The 21,704-nt window shown below is 43.6% G+C and overlaps 2 protein-coding genes across 25 annotated transcripts in view; one reads left to right on the forward strand and one right to left on the reverse strand.

Annotated features, from left to right (window-relative positions):
- The window catches only part of LOC120998305 (gastrula zinc finger protein XlCGF26.1-like), a 4,064,644-nt gene that overhangs the window by 1,917,993 nt on the left and 2,124,947 nt on the right, over positions 1-21,704 (reverse strand). The window lies entirely within an intron of this gene.
- LOC120998347 (gastrula zinc finger protein XlCGF26.1-like) lies at positions 14,074-21,209 on the forward strand. Its single transcript, XM_040429013.1, has 3 exons — positions 14,074-14,196; positions 15,647-15,741; positions 19,285-21,209. Exons 2-3 carry the CDS (start codon positions 15,681-15,683, stop codon positions 20,628-20,630), a joined length of 1,407 nt encoding a protein of 468 aa, XP_040284947.1. The 5' UTR covers positions 14,074-14,196; positions 15,647-15,680; the 3' UTR covers positions 20,631-21,209.

The raw sequence follows: 21,704 nt of genomic DNA on the forward strand, positions 1-21,704 counted from the left end.
TGTATATATACTACAGAGGACAGTATACTGTATATATACTACAGAGGACAGTATACTCTATATACACTACAGAGGACAGTATACTGTATATATACTACAGAGGACAGTATACTGTGTATATACTACAGAGGACAGTATACTGTATATATACTACAGAGGACAGTATACTGTGTATACACTACAGAGGACAGTATACTGTATATATACTACAGAGGACAGTATACTGTGTATATACTACAGAGGACAGTATACTGTATATACACTACAGAGGACAGTATACTGTATATACACTACAGGGGACAGTATACTGTATATATACTACAGAGGACAGTATACTGTATATATACTACAGAGGACAGTATACTGTATATACACTACAGAGGACAGTATACTGTATATACACTACAGAGGACAGTATACTGTATATACACTACAGAGGACAGTATACTGTATATATACTACAGAGGACAGTATACTGTATATATACTACAGAGGACAGTATACTGTATATATACTACAGAGGACAGTATACTGTATATATACTACAGAGGACAGTATACTGTATATACACTACAGAGGACAGTATACTGTATATATACTACAGAGGACAGTATACTGTATATATACACTACAGAGGACAGTATACTATATATACTACAGAGGACAGTATACTGTATATATACTACAGAGGACAGTATATTGTATATATATATACTACAGAGGACAGTATACTGTATATACACTACAGAGGACAGTATACTACTACAGAGGGATCTGGATAGATTGGAGGCTTGGGCAGAGAAGTGGCAGATGAGGTTTAACACTGACAAATGTAAGGTTATGCACATGGGAAGGAATAATGCAAGTCACCCGTACATACTAAATGGTAAAACACTCGGTAACACTGACATGGAAAAGGACCTAGGAATTTTAATAAACAGCAAACTAAGCTGTAGAAACCAGTGTCAGGCAGCTGCTGCCAAGGCCAATAAGATAATGGGTTGCATCAGAAGGGGCATAGATGCCCGTGATGAGAACATAGTCCTACCACTTTACACATCACTAGTCAGACCACACATGGAGGACTGTGTACAGTTCTGGGCTCCTGTAAACAAGGCAGACATAGCAGAGCTGGAGAAGGTCCAGAGGAGGGCAACTAAAGTAATAACTGGAATGGGGCAACTACAGTACCCTGAAAGATTATCAAAATAAGGGTTATTCACGTTAGAAAAAAGACGACTGAGGGGAGATCCAATTACTATGTATAAATATATCAGGGGTCAGTACAGAGATCTCTCCCATCATCTATTTATCCCCAGGACTGTGACTGTGACGAGGGGACATCCTCTGCGTCTGGAGGAAAGAAGGTTTGTACACAAACATAGAAGAGGATTCTTTACAGTAAGAGCAGTGAGACTATGGAGCTCTCTGCCTGAGGAGGTGGTGATGGTGAGTACAATAAAGGAATTCAGGAGGGGCCTGGATGTATTTCTGGAGTGTAATAATATTACAGGCTATAGCTACTAGAGAGGGGTCGTTGATCCAGGGAGTTATTCTGATGCCTGATTGGAGTCGGGAAGGAATTTTTTATTCCCCTAAAGTGGGGAAAATTGGCTTCTACCTCACTTTTTTTTTTTTGCCTTCCTCTGGATCAACTTGCAGGATAACAGGCCGAACTGGATGGACAAATGTCTTTTTTCGGCCTTATGTACTATGTTACTATGTTACTACTGGGGCACTATATAGGGGTATTTTATACTGGGACATTATGGGGGCACTATGGGGACATTAGCTCAACTGGGGGCATTACAAGGGGGTATTTTTTGCACTGTCACATTATAAGGAGAATTATTTCTACTTGGGGGGCATTATGGTGGGCTTTATTACTCCCCCATGGTATGACCCCCTAGTAGCAGCACCAGCCTCTCCCTGCTCTGCTATCCCTCTGCCCATTCTCCAAATCCTTATTATGAAATCTTTCTCGTTATGATAAAACACAACATCAGCTCCGCCGAGCCCCCGACCAAAGTGTGGAAGTGGCGTCCGAGATCCCCAAGGGCCGAGACAAGTAATTGTAAGTTTTCATATGAAATTTGTTTATGTTATACACATATAGCCTACACTGTGCCACACAATATACAGTATACCGCTACACTGTGCCCCACAATATACAGTATACCTCTACACTGTGCCCCACAATATACAGTATACCGCTACACTGTGCCCCACAATATACAGTATACCGCTACTCTGTGCCCCACAATATACAGTATACCTCTACACTGTGCCACACAATATACAGTATACCTCTACACTGTGCCACACCATATACAGTATACCTCTACACTGTGCCACACAATATACAGTATACCTCTACACTGTGCCACACGATATACAGTATACCTCTACACTGTGCCACACAATATACAGTATACCTCTACACTGTGCCCCACAATATACAGTATACCGCTACACTGTGCCACACAATATACAGTATACCGCTACACTGTGCCACACAATATACAGTATACCTCTACACTGTGCCACACAATATACAGTATACCTCTACACTGTGCCCCCACAATATACAGTATACCTCTACACTGTGCCCCACAATATACAGTATACCGCTACACTGTGCCCCACAATATACAGTATACCGCTACACTGTGCCCCACTATATACAGTATACCTCTACACTGTGCCCCACAATATACAGTATACCTCTACACTGTGCCACACCATATACAGTATACCTCTACACTGTGCCCCACAATATACAGTATACCTCTACACTGTGCCCCACAATATACAGTATACCTTTACACTGTGCCCCACAATATACAGTATACCTCTACACTGTGCCATACAATATACTGTATACCGCTACACTGTGCCCCACAATATACAGTATACCTCTACACTGTGCCCCACAATATACAGTATACCTCTACACTGTGCCACACAATATACAGTATACCGCTACACTGTGCCCCACAATATACAGTATACCTCTACACTGTGCCCCACAATATACAGTATACCGCTACACTGTGCCCCACAATATACAGTATACCTCTACACTGTGCCCCACAATATACAGTATACCGCTACACTGTGCCACACAATATACAGTATACCTCTACACTGTGCCACACAATATACAGTATACCTCTACACTGTGCCCCACAATATACAGTATACCTCTACACTGTGCCCCACAATATACAGTATACCTCTACACTGTGCCCCACAATATACAGTATACCTCTACACTGTGCCCCACAATGTACAGTATACCTCTACACTGTGCCACACAATATACAGTATACCTCTACACTGTGCCACACAATATACAGTATACCTCTACACTGTGCCACACAATATACCTCTACACTGTGCCACACAATATACAGTATACCTCTACACTGTGCCACACAATATACAGTATACCTCTACACTGTGCCACACAATATACAGTATACCTCTACACTGTGCCCCACAATATACAGTATACCTCTACACTGTGCCCCACAATATACAGTATACCTCTACACTGTGCCACACAAGATACAGTATACCTCTACACTGTGCCACACAAGATACAGTATACCTCTACACTGTGCCACACAATATACCTCTACACTGTGCCACACAATATACAGTATACCTCTACACTGTGCCACACAATATACAGTATACCTCTACACTGTGCCACACAATATACAGTATACCTCTACACTGTGCCCCACAATATACAGTATACCTCTACACTGTGCCCCACAATATACAGTATACCTCTACACTGTGCCACACAAGATACAGTATACCTCTACACTGTGCCACACAATATACAGTATACCTCTACACTGTGCCACACAATATACAGTATACCTCTACACTGTGCCACACAATATACAGTATACCTCTACACTGTGCCACACAATATACAGTATACCTCTACACTGTGCCACACAATATACAGTATACCGCTACACTGTGCCACACAATATACAGTATACCTCTACACTGTGCCACACAATATACAGTATACCGCTACACTGTGCCACACAATATACAGTATACCTCTACACTGTGCCACACAATATACAGTATACCTCTACACTGTGCCCCACAATATACAGTATACCGCTACACTGTGCCCCACAATATACAGTATACCGCTACACTGTGCCACACAATATACAGTATACCTCTACACTGTGCCACACAATATACAGTATACCTCTACACTGTGCCACACAATATACAGTATACCTCTACACTGTGCCCCACAATATACAGTATACCTCTACACTGTGCCCCACAATATACAGTATACCTCTACACTGTGCCGCACAATATACAGTATACCTCTACACTGTGCCGCACAATATACAGTATACCTCTACACTGTGCCCCACAATATACAGTATACCTCTACACTGTGCCACACAATATACAGTATACCTCTACACTGTGCCACACAATATACAGTATACCTCTACACTGTGCCACACAATATACAGTATACCTCTACACTGTGTCACACAATATACAGTATACCTCTACACTGTGCCACACAATATACAGTATACCTCTACATTGTGCCACACAATATACAGTATACCGCTACACTGTGCCCCCACAATATACAGTATACCTCTACACTGTGCCACACAATATACAGTATACCTCTACACTGTGCCACACAATATACAGTATACCTCTACACTGTGCCACACAATATACAGTATACCTCTACACTGTGCCACACAATATACAGTATACCTCTACACTGTGCCACACAATATACAGTATACCGCTACACTGTGCCACACAATATACAGTATACCTCTACACTGTGCCACACAATATACAGTATACCGCTACACTGTGCCACACAATATACAGTATACCTCTACACTGTGCCACACAAGATACAGTATACCTCTACACTGTGCCACACAATATACAGTATACCGCTGCACTGTGCCCCACAATATACAGTATACCTCTACTCTGTGCCACACAATATACAGTATACCACTACACTGTGCCCCACAATATACAGTATACCTCTACACTGTGCCCCACAATATACAGTATACCTCTACACTGTGCCACACAATATACAGTATACCTCTACACTGTGCCACACAATATACAGTATACCTCTACACTGTGCCCCACAATATACAGTATACCTCTACACTGTGTCACACAATATACAGTATACCTCTACACTGTGCCACACAATATACAGTATACCTCTACACTGTGCCACACAATATACAGTATACCTCTACACAGTGCCACACAAGATACAGTATACCTCTACACTGTGCCACACAATATACAGTATACCGCTGCACTGTGCCCCACAATATACAGTATACCTCTACTCTGTGCCACACAATATACAGTATACCACTACACTGTGCCCCACAATATACAGTATACCTCTACACTGTGCCCCACAATATACAGTATACCTCTACACTGTGCCACACAATATACAGTATACCTCTACACTGTGCCCCACAATATACAGTATACCTCTACACTGTGCCACACAATATACAGTATACCTCTACACTGTGCTACACAATATACAGTATACCACTACACTGTGCCCCACAATATACAGTATACCTCTACACTGTGCCCCACAATATACAGTATACCTCTACACTGTGCCCCACAATATACAGTATACCTCTACACTGTGCCCCACAATATACAGTATACCTCTACACTGTGTCACACAATATACAGTATACCTCTACACTGTGCCACACAATATACAGTATACCTCTACACTGTGCCACACAATATACAGTATACCTCTACACTGTGCCACACAAGATACAGTATACCTCTACACTGTGCCCCACAATATACAGTATACCGCTGCACTGTGCCCCACAATATACAGTATACCTCTACACTGTGCCCCACAATATACAGTATACCTCTACACTGTGCCACACAAGATACAGTATACCTCTACACTGTGCCACACAATATACAGTATACCGCTACACTGTGCCCCACAATATACAGTATACCTCTACACTGTGCCACACAATGTACAGTATACCTCTACACTGTGCCACACAATATACAGTATACCTCTACACTGTGCCACACAATATACAGTATACCTCTACACTGTGCCCCACAATATACAGTATACCTCTACACTGTGCCCCACAATATACAGTATACCTCTACACTGTGCCCCACAATATACAGTATACCTCTACACTGTGCCACACAATATACAGTATACCTCTACACTGTGCCCCACAATATACAGTATACCTCTACACTGTGCCACACAATATACAGTATACCTCTACACTGTGCCACACAATATACAGTATACCTCTACACTGTGCCACACAATATACAGTATACCGCTACACTGTGCCACACAATATACAGTATACCTCTACACTGTGCCCCACAATATACAGTATACCACTACACTGTGCCCCACAATATACAGTATACATCTACACTGTCCCCCACAATATACAGTATACCTCTACTCTGTGCCACACAATGTACAGTATACCTCTACACTGTGCCCCACAATATACAGTATACCTCTTCACTGTGCAACACAACATATAGTATACCTCTACACTGTGCCACACAATATACAGTATATCTCTACACTGTGCCACACAATGTACAGTATACCTATACACTGTGCCACACAATATACAGTATACCTCTACACTGTGCCCCACAATATACAGTATACCTCTACACTGTGTCACACAATTACAGTATACCTCTACACTGTGCCACACAATATACAGTATACCTCTACACTGTGCCCCACAATATACAGTATACCTCTACACTGTGCCCCACAATATACAGTATACCTCTACACTGTGCCACACATAATACAGTATACCTCTACACTGTGCCCCACAATATACAGTATACCTCTACACTGTGCCACACAATATACAGTATACCTCTACACTGTGCCACACAATATACAGTATACCTCTACACTGTGCCCCACAATATACAGTATACCTCTACACTGTGCCCCACAATATACAGTATACCTCTACACTGTGCCACACATAATACAGTATACCTCTACACTGTGCCCCACAATATACAGTATACCTCTACACTGTGCCACACAATATACAGTATACCTCTACACTGTGCCACACAATATACAGTATACCTCTACACTGTGCCACAAAAGATACAGTATACCTCTACACTGTGCCACACAATATACAGTATACCGCTACACTGTGCCCCACAATATACAGTATACCTCTACACTGTGCCCCACAATATACAGTATACCTCTACACTGTGCCCCACAATATACAGTATACCTCTACACTGTGCCCCACAATATACAGTATACCTCTACACTGTGCCCCACAATATACAGTATACCTCTACACTGTGCCACCACAATATACAGTATACCTCTACACTGTGCACACAATATACAGTATACCTCTACACTGTGCCCCACAATATACAGTATACCTCTACACTGTGCCCCACAATATACAGTATACCTCTACACTGTGCCCCACAATATACAGTATACCTCTACACTGTGCCCCACAATATACAGTATACCTCTACACTGTGCCCCACAATATACAGTATACCTCTACACTGTGCCCCACAATATACAGTATACCTCTACACTGTGCCCCCACAATATACAGTATACCTCTACACTGTGCCACACAATATACAGTATACCTCTACACTGTGCCACACAATATACAGTATACCTCTACACTGTGCCCCACAATATACAGTATACCTCTACACTGTGCCCCACAATATACAGTATACCTCTACACTGTGCCCACAATATACAGTATACCTCTACACTGTGCCCCACAATATACAGTATACTCTACACTGTGCCACACAATATACAGTATACCGTACACTGTGCCACACAATATACAGTATACCTCTACACTGTGCCCCACAATATACAGTATACCTCTACACTGTGCCACACAATATACCAGTATACTCTACACTGTGCCCCACAATATACAGTATACCTCTACACTGTGCCACACAATATACAGTATACCTTACACTGTGCCACACAATATACAGTATACCTCTACACTGTGCCACACAATATACAGTATACGCTACACTGTGCCACCACAATATACAGTATACCTCTACACTGTGCCCCACAATATACAGTATACCACTACACTGTGCCCCACAATATACAGTATACATCTACACTGTCCCCCACAATATACAGTATACCTCTACACTGTGCCCCACAATATACAGTATACCACTACACTGTGCCCCACAATATACAGTATACATCTACACTGTCCCCCACAATATACAGTATACCTCTACTCTGTGCCACACAATGTACAGTATACCTCTTCACTGTGCAACACAACATATAGTATACCTCTACACTGTGCCACACAATATACAGTATATCTCTACACTGTGCCCCACAATATACAGTATACCTCTACACTGTGCCACACAATATACAGTATACCTCTACACTGTGCCACACAATATACAGTATACCTCTACACTGTGCCACACAACATACAGTATACCTATACACTGTGCCACACAATATACAGTATACCTCTACACTGTGCCACACAATATACAGTATACCTCTACACTGTGCCACACAATGTACAGTATACCTATACACTGTGCCACACAATGTACAGTATACCTCTACACTGTGCCCCACAATATACAGTATACCTCTACACTGTGTCACACAATATACAGTATACCTCTACACTGTGCCCCACAATATACAGTATACCTCTACACTGTGCCACACATAATACAGTATATCTCTACACTGTGCCACACAATGTACAGTATACCTATACACTGTGCCCCACAATATACAGTATACCGCTACACTGTGTCACACAATATACAGTATACCTCTACACTGTGCCACACATAGAGTTGTTGCGATACCAAATTTTTGATTCGGTTTCGATACCATGAAAAAGTATTGCGATACTCGATACCATTCGATACCACGCGAAAAAAATAAACAAAAAAAGCCACGTGCATTCCTCATTTTTAAAAATGGCGAATCGCGCAGTTTTTATTTTATTTTTTCTGTTCCGGCATTCACCACCTAGATTTTTTTTTTTATATTTTAATAGTTTGGACTTTTCTGACGTGGCGATGTAATATGTTTATTTATATATTTTATATGTGAAATTGGGAAAAGGGGGGTGATTTATACTTCATATTTTAGTGTTTTTTTTTTTTCACTTTTTATTTAATAACTATTTCCCCCCTTAGGGGCTAGAACCTGGGATCCTTTCATCCCTTTTCCTATTCACCCTGATAGATCTCTATCAGGGTGAATAGGACTCCACACTGTCCCTGCTGCTCTGTGCTTTGTGCACACAGATCAGGGATGTTACCATGGCAACCAGGGCTTCCTGGCTGCATGGTAACCGATCGGAGCCCCAGGCTTACACAGCTGGGGCTCCGATCAGAAGCTGCCACTGCACACCAATGAGGGGGAGTGGAGAGGTCCCTGTGGCACTGCCACCAATGATTTTAATACTGGAGGTTGAGAGGGGCCGGCGCACTGTGCCACCAATGATTTTAATGGGATGGGGGGATTGAGGGGGGGGGGCACACTGCACCACCAATGAATTTTACCCCTTTATACAGGAGGCGGGTACTAGCAGATCAGCGGCAGTTAACTGCGCTGATCGCAGCTCCCTGTCAGGGGCAGGGTGCCGCAATGCGATTCTGCTGCCGGCACCCGCCTCCTGTATGTGTTAAGACTGACTACTGTATATGAGTCCAGACTTTCACTATCAGGCCACACAGAGCGGCGCCCAGCGATGTCTCAGCACTCACATTTAGTCCTGGGCGCCGCTCGTTCGCCCGCAGTGCCCCATTACTGTCTCCTCTCCTGCTCCACATGCTGCTGATTACTATCGGAGCGATGGGAGGAGACATCAGCTTCACTAGTGGGCGTTCCTTCTCCCTGGCTGTAGCGCTGTCCAATCGCAGCGCAGGGAAAAAGGAACGCCCACTAGTGAAGCTGATGTCTCCTCCCATCGCTCCGATAGTAATCCTATCATTGGTGGCGCAGGTGCGCCCGCCCTCCTCCGCCCCTCTCTTCTCATTGCCGCCCTCCTCCACCCCCTCTCTTCTCATTGCCGCCCCTCCTCCGCCCTCTCTTCTCATTGCCGCCCCTCCTCCACCCCCTCTCTTCTCATTGCCGCCCCTCCTCCGCCCCTCTCTTCTCATTGCCGCCCCTCCTCCACCCCCTCTCTTCTCATTGCCGCCCCTCCTCCGCCCCTCTCTCCTCATTGCCGCCCCTCCTCCGCCCCCTCTCTTCTCATTGGTGGCAGCGGCAGCAGCACAGGGGGAGGAGGACAGCTTCCTTCTCCCCGTGCTGCTGAGAGAGAACATGAGCGCGCCGACAGCAGCGCGCTCATGTTCAGAGATACTAGACTGCGCAGAAAGCGCAGCCAGTATCGAAAAACGGAAATCCCGGTATCGTATCGATACCGGGACAAAGTATCGACTTGGGTATCGAAATTTCGATACCCGCAACAACCCTAGCCACACAATATACAGTATACTCTACACTGTGCCCCACAATATACAGTATACCTCTACACTGTGCCACACATAATACAGTATACCTCTACACTGTGCCCCACAATATACAGTATACCTCTACACTGTGCCACACAATATACAGTATACCGCTACACTGTGCCACACAATATACAGTATACCTCTACACTGTGCCCCACAATATACAGATATACCCTCTACACTGTACCACACAATATACAGTATACCGCTACACTGTGCCACACAATATACAGTATACCTCTACACTGTGCCCCACAATATACAGTATACCTCTACACTGTACCACACAATATACAGTATACCTCTACACTGTGCCACACAATATACAGTATACCTCTACACTGTGCCCACAATATACAGTATACCTCTACACTGTACCAACAATATACAGTATACCTCTACACTGTGCCCCACAATATACAGTATACCTCTACACTGTGCCACACAATATACAGTATACCTCTACACTGTGCCACACAATATACAGTATACCTTACACTGTGCCACAAAAGATACAGTATACCTCTACACTGTGCCACACAATATACAGTATACCGCTACACTGTGCCCCACAATATACAGTTATACCTCTACACTGTGCCCCACAATATACAGTATACCTCTACACTGTGCCACACAAGATACAGTATACCTCTACACTGTGCCACACAATATACAGTATACCGCTACACTGTGCCCCACAATATACAGTATACCTCTACACTGTGCCACACAACATACAGTATACCTCTACACTGTTGCCACACAATATACAGTATACCTCTACACTGTGCCCACATTATACAGTATACCTCTACACTGTGCCCCACAATATACAGTATACCTCTACACTGTGCCCCCCACAATATACCAGTATACCTCTACACTGTGCCACACAATATACAGTATACCTCTACACTGTGCCATACAATATACAGTATACCTCTACACTGTGCCCCACAATATACAGTATACCTCTACACTGTGCCCCACAATATACAGTATACCTCTACACTGTGCCACACAATATACAGTATACCTATACACTGTGCCACACAATATACAGTATACCTCTACACTGTGCCACACAATATACAGTATACCTCTACACTGTGCCCCACAATATACAGTATACCTCTACACTGTGCCACACAATATACAGTATACCTCTACACTGTGCCCCACAATATTACAGTATACCTCTACAATGTGCCACACAATATACAGATATACCGCTACACTGTGCCACACAATATACAGTATACCTCTACACTGTGCCATACAATATACAGTTTACATCTACACTGTGCACACAATATACAGTATACCGCTACACTGTGCCCCACAATATACAGTATACCTCTACACTGTGCCCCACAATATACAGTATACCGCTACACTGTGCCACACAAATACAGTATACCCTCTACACTGTGCCCCACAATATACAGTATACATCTACACTGTGCCCACAATATACAGTATACGCTACACTGTGCCCCCACAATATACAGTATACCTCTACACTGTGCACACACAATATACAGTATACCTCTACACTGTGCCACACAATATACAGTATATCCTCTACACTGTGCCCCACAATATACAGTATACCTCTACACTGTGCCACACAATATACAGTATACCTCTACACTGTGCCATACAATATACAGTATACCTCTACACTGTGGAGTCTGTTCTATAAGCACCATTGTTTTGTGGCTGCTAACAGAAAATAATCTGGAACTGCCCCTCCCGAGACCAGGCTTGGATCCGCCACTGGATGGACAATAATATCTGATCCTTGTGATAACAATGACTGGTCCAAAGAGCTGAAATCCTGAGTAATAGAGCAGATCGGCTCTCATCACTGCGCTGCCGGAGAAGTAATAAACTAACGGAACTGGATCTCCAATCACTAAAAGCTCCGCCCCCTGCACTGATCACATGACAGTGACGTCATCATAGGTCTTTTATCACCATATGACTGATGCTGAGCTCCGCCCCTGCACTGATCACATGGTGGTGGACATCATCCCAGGTCCTTCTCTACCACTTCTCTCCCTGCTGTGCTCCGCCCCCTCCTGATCACATGACAGTGACATCATCACAGGTCCTTCTCTACCACTTCTCTCCACTTTTGAGCTTCCCGCCCCCTGCACTGATCACATGACGGTGACATCATCCAGGTCCTTCAGCTCTTGCAGTGCAGCAGATACAGAGCAGGTCCTGGTCAGTAGTCACTGCTGTGGTGTCTGGAGCCATTTCTCCAGAATCCCCCTTTATCCCCGGTGCTGGGGGCTCTGAGAAGCGGGGTCTCTCCAGGAGCAGTAAGTGCGGTTCTGGGTCTCACTAATGCTCTTGTCCCTGGAGGATTTCCAGCCTCTCCTCTCCTCATAAAGGCGCCTGCAGTACTAGAAGCCTCCAGCTCCTCCAGTTCTCTCCTCTTCTCCTGAATGACCACCAAGGAGGACAGGAAGGAGATCAGCAGAGAATATTAGACCTACCTTGGAGATCATCTCCCCTGCTGAGCGGAGAGGTAAACTTTTCTAGATTTCTCTCCTCTTTATTGTATTCTGTAACAAGTCAGACATCGGGAAGGAGAATCCATCATAGGAAGTGATAGGAAGAGTCCAGGGTCCTGGAGAACGGCCTCCAGACCTTCCAAGTTATGGAGAACCTGAAGATCAGCCACCAGTATGGTCAGTGATGGATCATGGAGACAATAGTCATGTTGTAGGAGCCATGAGAAGGTAAGTAGGCAGGTTGTACCCAGGAGGAGGAGGAAGCAGAGGAGGAGATGGCCGGAGTGTGGCCTGGAGGGAGGATTTCTACCACTAGTCTGACATCTAGATGATACTGGACTACAACATGGAGGCCTCCACTACATCTAGAGGAAAGAAGGTTTTCCACCAACATAGAAGAGGAGTCTTTACTGTAAGCAGTGAGACTATGGAGCTCTCTGCCAGAGGAAGGAGTCATGGGGGATCTCTAGAAGAGTCTAGAAGGGGCCTGGAGGTCTGGAGGGTAATAATATTCAGCTTCTAGTGACTAGATTACTGGAGATGGGGCCATGATCCAGGGAGGGATTCTGAGTGTAGATCTGGAGTCAGGAAGGAATTTCTTTCCCTAAGTGTCTCTCTCCATCCACAGGATTACACCATAGTGAAGAAGACATCGGGGGGGACTCCCATCATCCATGAGTCAGGAGGGTGGAGCAGGACCCCCATCACAGAGCCTCCCCCCCTGATATATGAGCAGAAGATCCTAGAACTCACCCACAAGATGATGGAGCTGCTGACTGGAGAGGTGACACTATTGGGAATGCTGGGAAATTCTCCAGTAACAGCACTGGAGGGGTCTGGGTGATGACGGTGTCATTGTGTTGTCAGGTTCCTGTAAGGTGTCAGGATGTGGCGGTCTATTTCTCCATGGAGGAGTGGGACTATGTAGAAGGACACAAGGATCTGTACAAGGAGGCCATGATGGAGGCTCCCCGGCCTCTGACATCACCGGGTAAGAAGAGACGAGGTGAGAAGAGGCCGTGTTAGAGCCTCAGTCCGGTCATGTGCAGTGTGTACACGTGTGTAATGACATGTAATGTAGGAACGGGGTAAGAGAAGATCTTCCTCATTATAATGGTCTAAGGGTCACATAGATTCAAATATTATCTGATCATCACATAAACACTCATTGACAAAAAGCTCGGGTTTCGCCCTTCGCTTCGTCTGGGGCGTCACAATCAAATCCACCCGAACTCTGATTTGAATAATCACTGATCACATGAGCTTAAGATAACATGTCATTTCCGGTTTTCCCGAATGCAAATTAATAAAATCACGAAATGTTCTCGTATATAAAAATTGAATGAAATAAAAAAGCGCAGATCACTCTGTCACTGGCAGCGCATATATCCATGCACTAAAGCAACAACATGATCGGGAATCCGCCAGAGTCTATACAGATGTTCGGGCGGTGGGCAGTACAATGCCTTGCCCTCTCTCATGTGTTTTATAAGGCATATTAATAATAATCAGTGGAATATTAAGTTCACTGAGGATACTAGCAAGGTCAAGGTTCACTTCCTGGACCTGGAAATATCGATAATAAACCAGTGTATGAATAGGTGTCCTCTCACTTTCATCTCTTTTTGGCTGGAACATGAAAATATGACATTTTGTGTCCTGCATTTCTTATCTGCCATCGATCTATTTTTGCAGCCGGAACAGAAACCACACCACACAAAATCGTTCTTGGTGGTGGCCTTAGGCCCCTTTCACACAGGCGAGTATTCCGCGAGGATACGATGCGTGAGGTGAACACTCGACCCATTCATTTCTATGGGGCTGTTCACATGAGCGGTGATTTTCACGCATCACTTGTGCGTTGCGTGAAAATTGCAGCATGCTCCTCTTTGTGCGTTTTTCACGTAATGCAGGCCCCATAGAAATGAATAGGGTTGCGTGAAAATCACAAGCAAGTGCGGATGCGGTGCGATTCTCACGCTCGGTTGCTAGGAGACAGTTGCGGACAAGAATAGGACTAGGACATGTTCTATTTTTTTCAGGAACGGAATTGAGGATCCGGAAGTGCGGATCTGGAAATATGGATGCAGTCCGCATCCGTTCCGGCCCCATTGAAAATTAATGGGTCCGCACCTGTTCTGCAAAATTGCAGAACAGATCCGGACCCAAGTTGCGAACGAGTGAATGGACCCTAATGCTCAGGATACAAAACCTGTATGCCTCTGTGCCCAACCGTATCTGATCTTGTATCCAGGGAAGAGGCGCCACCCAGGGTCCTAGAGCCTCCTTTCTATTTATCCTTTTTCCTCTAATATTGGAGTCACTTACATTTCTCATCGTTACAGTCACACATAGAAAGCTTCATCCCAACATCTCCTTCTCAGAGCGGATCTTTTTGGTAATAAGTGTATATAATATAGTCACTGTGTTATCTCCTGTAGATACCGACTCCAGGAGGAGAAATCCCCCCGAGAGATGTCCCCGTCCTCTGTATTCCCAGGACTGTCCAGAGAAGAAGCTCCCAGAGAACCATCAGGTAGATGGAGCTGAGCCCTATACACATCTATATAGGGGGGTCCTGCAGTCATAGAGGGGTCATAGATGGTGGGGGTCTCTTATGTGGATCTGTTAGATTTCCCACCTGTCTGCTGTATTGTCCTGAATTGTTACAGATGACAAATCAGGGGGAAGATGTGACTGATATTAAAGTGGAGGATGAAGAAGAGCGGATGATGGGCGATCCCCCGTGTAAGAGTGAGGTGGAGGAGGACATTCCAGTCCATGTAACCACAGGTATGGAGTAATGAATGGAGGAAGGGAATTGGGAGTGATGTGTGTTATCATCAGCTAGGTCTTATCAGATGCCGGGTATTACGTGGGACATTACTTTCACTCTATAATCCCGTCCTGGCACAAAGAAGGTTCAACTGTTTAAAAATAAAATTATAAATGTAAAGCCTGAAACAATGAGAAGTTTATGTGATTAACCTGATGATTGGTAAAAACCAACAGACTGAGAGAGGGTAGAAATATTGGGATCAGAAGTATCTACTATCCTGTGTGGAGACTCTTCAGATCAGGTGGATTGAACCCAAGTGGTATGTAGGTGATATAACAGGGCCCACACTTGGACAGGAAGTGGTCGTCAGGGTCAGAGGTCATCCAGCAGGAAAATTTACCTCCGTTTTAGTACAAAAATCTTTACCAGACCACTTCCAGATTTTCCAGAAACGTGAAATATTATGTGTTAACTTACAATGTCTACAACCATCATCTGACAAGAGTCTGGAGAACAAGATGTGATCGGCTTCTGAGCTTTTTTTTAAATAAGTAACGTATTTTTCACTTTATAAGATGAACCAAGGATTTGGAGGAAGATAAAATATTTTTCATCAGACCTCAGATCAGATCCCCCTATTCCTCATCAGACCTCAGATTAGACCCCAATACTCATCAGACCTCAGATCTGATCCCCCTATTCCTCATCAGACCTCAGATCAGATCCCCCTATTCCTCATCAGACCTCAGATTAGACCCCAATACTCATCAGACCTCAGATCTGATCCCCCTATTCCTCATCAGACCTCAGATCTGATCCCTATCACCAGTGGACTGGGGAGCGGTGAGAACAGCCAGCACCAGGAGCTCCACACTCACTGCTCCCCGGTCCTGCTGTGCCTAGTGAGTGCTGTCATAATGTTTTTTCTACTCCTTTCTGGATTGTTGTCCTCGTTTTGTTTTCTGCACGAGCCCTTGTGTACAGATTAGCTCTAATTCACATTCCCTTTGGACCAGATCAGATTCACATGGTCCATTGATATATTTGATTTGCCCATCCATTTCATCTGTCTAGCATGTCTCCCTCCCCTTTATATGATGCTTGGTGTCCTCCATCCTGTAACTGTAAACCAGACAAGTCACTCACCACATCACGCAGGCGCTCTGCCCTATGTACACACATTACTCCAGGTAAGTCAGTGTCCCGGCTACTAGCGACGCTCTACACACCTCTTCCCCTGCCTCTCTGACTGCACGTGCGCTCAGTCAATAGTCCTCACAGGGGAATAGTAATGAGCCTCTGAGCCTCACAGCTTTGGTTTCTCCAGCCGGCACTGCATCTTTTTTCTCATGACTTATGATTTATCCTTGCATGTGTTTCCTAACCGGCAGAGCTTTGTATCCACTGGGGCAGATGTGCTCAGAAAGAATTCACCGAGTCTAATATTTTGGACTCATTTGTTTGATTTGGTTCTTTATCTGTTGTTCGGACGGAAAATCTGATGTGGTTTTAGGTAAAATTTATGCAGAAATATAGACGAGTCTAAAGGATTCCCACATTTTCCGGCACCTCTGTAGTTGTGTTCCCAACGAAGTCAAGAAACATTAAACTTCTTTTGACAAACTTGTATGTTATTGAAAGGAACTTAATTCTGAGATGAGATTAATGTTGTGTACAAGTCTCATGGGCTTGGGAATCTTGAGAGGTCTATGTTCATGTTGGGGTCTGCTGATGGGGGTCACTATTTGTATAGGTTGGGGGCATGTCCTATATAAATAGGCGGGCGTACAGAGAAAACATTGCTTATTGCGTTAGGAGCATCACTTTTTGTTTTGTACTCCGGACAGGAAGCCATGATGCAGCGCCGAATCCATTATGATAGAGGGTCCTCTCATGGTGTAAACAGAGCCTCTGACGGCGGTGTAAGCAGGGCCTCCGACGGCGGTGTAAGTAGGGCCTCTGACTGCGGTGTAAGCAGGGCCTCTGATGGCGGTGTAAACAGGGCCTGTGATGGCGGTGTAAACAGGGCCTCTGATGGCTGTGTAAACAGGGCCTGTGATGTATCAGTTCTTTGGCCAGAAGGCTGACTCTTTCGTTGTTGAAGTGTTCATTGTCGTAGAGGTGATGCTGGTTTATGTTGTGCCGGGGGGATGTCTGACTTGGAGCTGAATTCAGTTGCCAGATCTGTAGATGCTCCGTGTGCCATGTTAGGGGATATCCTTTCTTGGGAGTACAGATGACAGGATGATTTTACAGCCGGGGAAATTTTGTTTTGTGCTCTTTGCTAATTGGCTCAGTTGTCCTGCTATCTTCTGGTGCTGGTCCTGGAGTTCATTGGTGCTTGTAGCTTTGGTACTTTCCTTGGGATTGGTGAAATATGGATGATTGATAACTGTCGTTGCTTGTTTGATAGTTGAGCAGTGGAACTGAATCTTAGACTTGACTGAAACTTGTTAGATTATGTTCAGATTACCTCATTGTGCCCTGATTTCGGCTTATAGTCCGCACCGTAATCCACGCAGAATCCATCATCCATTGTTTTCAAAGCGAAACCCACCTTATATTTCTGCACATGGTTTCTTTTACTGTGTAGCAAGAAAAAAATGACATACTCCTTCTTGACTCAGACTAAATCAAGGCTGATCCATGATATATAAACTGCAGAAACACAGCAGAAGTCCAAGAGTCAGCCTTGAATTTCTGTTGCGGATTCTGGGGCACATACAGAGCAGAGGAAGCAGGTGTTCCTCACATTCCTGCTGGATTCAAACAATATCTAAAATTGCACGTGTGGTTCCAGTCTAAGGCCAAATTTACATGACCATATGATGGACGTATTATCCACCCATACTATGCACGTGTCTCTGCCCAACAGTTGGATTAAATGGTTTCTCTGAGTGTTTAATACTGATGACCTGTCCTCAGGATGAGGATACTGATGAAACCATCCTGAGGATAGGTCATCAGCATTAAACACTTGGACAACACCTTTAACTGATATGAGCTCACAGTATTTTAGATCCTTTTGATGCTGAGTTCGAGTCAGTTAAACACAAGTTGTGGGTGGGACATGTGCAAGATAAGAAATCCGTACTTTGGTCATGTGAACCTGGCCTTGTTGGAACGTTATAAATGTATCTATTTTGGTGTTTGAACACATCACAAAATCCACTTTTAATCTTAACGAAATATCCCAATAAGGAGTCTGAGTGAAACATCCTGCGATCACTAAATTTATAAAGAAGATCAGGTCATCAGGAGACATTGCTCTGATTGCATATCCATTCCTTCTCGTTACAGATCTATTATATAATCCACCTAATCAAGAGGAACCTTCTCCTGACCTATCACAGATTGCTACCACAAGTAGCGGGCAGAAAGGGGGTAAAAGGTTTCAATGTGGGGAATGTGGGAAACAGTTTAGATATAGCTCAAGTCTTTCTTTACACAGAAGATATCACACAGGAGAGAAGCCATATTCATGTTCAGAATGTGGGAAATTGTTTATAAATAAATCAGATCTTTTCAATCATGAGCGAGTTCACACAGGAGAGAAGCCATATCCATGTTCAGAATGTGGGAAATGCTTTAGAAGCAAACCACAACTTGTTGTACATCACAGAATTCACACTGGAGTGAAGCCGCATGTTTGTTCAGAATGTGGGAAATGTTTTGCAAATGCATCAAATCTTGTGAAACATAAGAGAACTCACACAGGAGAGAAGCCATATTCATGTTCAGAGTGTGGAAAATGTTTTACAAAGAAAGTGTATCTTGTTAAACATGAGAAAAGTCACACAGGAGAGAAGCCATATTCATGTTCAAAATGTGGGAAATGTTTTAAAGAAAAATCCAAACTCCAATATCATGAGAGAGTTCACACAGGAGAAAAGCCTTATTCATGTCCAGAATGTGGTAAAGGTTTTATAAAGAAATCAAATCTTTTTATACATGAGAGAATTCACACAGGAGAGATGCCATATTCATGTTCAGATTGTGGAAAATGTTTTCCAAAGAAATCATGTCTTGTTACACATGAGAGAATTCACACTAGAGAGAAGCCATATTCATGTTCACAATGTGGGAAATGCTTTATATATAAATCTGAGCTTTTAAAACACGAGAGAATTCACACAGGAGAGAAGCCATACTCATGTACAGAATGTGGGAAATGCTTTACATGTAAATCAAATCTTGTTTTGCACGAAAGAATTCACACAGGAGAGAAGCCATATTCATGTTCAGTTTGTGGGAAATGTTTTACAAAGAAGTCATATCTTGTTAAACATGAGAGAAGTCACACAGGAGAGAAGCCGTATCCTTGTTCAGTTTGTGGGAAATGTTTTACAACGAAATCATATCTTACTACACATGAGGGAATTCACAAAGGAGAGAAGCCGTATTCATGTTCCGATTGTGGGAAATGTTTTGCAACTAAATCAGATCTTTTAAAACATGATAGAATTCACACGGGAGAGAAGCCATATTCCTGTTCAGAATGTGGGAAGTGCTTTAAAACTAAAACACATCTTTCTAAACATGAGAGAATTCACACAGGAGAGAAGCCGTATTCATGTTTAGAATGTGGGAAATGCTTTAGAAATAAATACAATCTTGTTCTACATCAGAGAAGTCACACAAGGTAACACCATTTTGATGATTTGTATAAGAATAATGGTTTAAAAGAAAATCAGATTTGGTAGTCATCACAGAACCATATTCTTGTTTGGAACTGGGGAAATATTATAAGAGCGCAGTATGACTTCAATCTCATCAGGTTATTCACAAACAGTTCACAGGTCTGTTTACTGTCAGAGCAGTGAAGATGAATTGTCCCCATGGACCTTGCTTCTTCTTACTGTATTCATACCTCCACCTACACTGCAGGACAATCCACAGTGACATAGTGTAAGGGGAAGGACGTTCCATGGAGACTTTTATATAACATATGTGGACATATCGATATTTGATGGTGATTGGTGCATTATGGAAAGATAACGGTGATGGAAGAGAAGTAAACAATAAACTGAATTTGCAGTAATGCTAACCTCTGAGCATGGTGGCTTCAGGGCCCTTTACATGGGCGAGAATCTAAAACATGATCGCTAATGAGCTTTCATAGGAATGCTTGTTAGCGATTATCTGGCAGGGTAAATGTACCGCTGATTACAATTACCCGATGAACGAGGGAAACAGTCGTTCATCGGGTAATTCGATCGTTTGTGTATACAGTACAGACCAAAAGTTCGGACACACCTTCTCATTCAAAGAGTTTTCTTTATTTTCATGACTATGAAGGCATCAAAACTATGAATTAACACATGTGGAATTATATACATAACAAACAAGTGTGAAACAACTGAAAATATGTCATATTCTAGGTTCTTCAAAGTAGCCACCTTTTGCTTTGATTACTGCTTTGCACACTCTTGGCATTCTCTTGATGAGAGGTAGTCCCCTGAAATGGTCTTCTAACAGTCTTGAAGGAGTTCCCAGAGATGCTTAGCACTTGTTGGCCCTTTTGCTTTCACTCTGCGGTCCAGCTCACCCCAAACCATCTCTATTGGGTTCAGGTCCGGTGACTGTGGAGGCCAGGTCATTTGGCGCAGTACCCCATCACTCTCCTTCATGGTCAAATAGCCCTTACTTTCAAAGTTTTCCCAATTTCTCGGCTGACTGACTGACCTTCATTTCTTAAAGTAATGATGGCCACTCGTTTT

This window comes from Bufo bufo, chromosome 4 (assembly GCF_905171765.1).
Source record: "Bufo bufo chromosome 4, aBufBuf1.1, whole genome shotgun sequence".
Classification (NCBI taxonomy): Eukaryota; Metazoa; Chordata; class Amphibia; order Anura; family Bufonidae; genus Bufo; species Bufo bufo.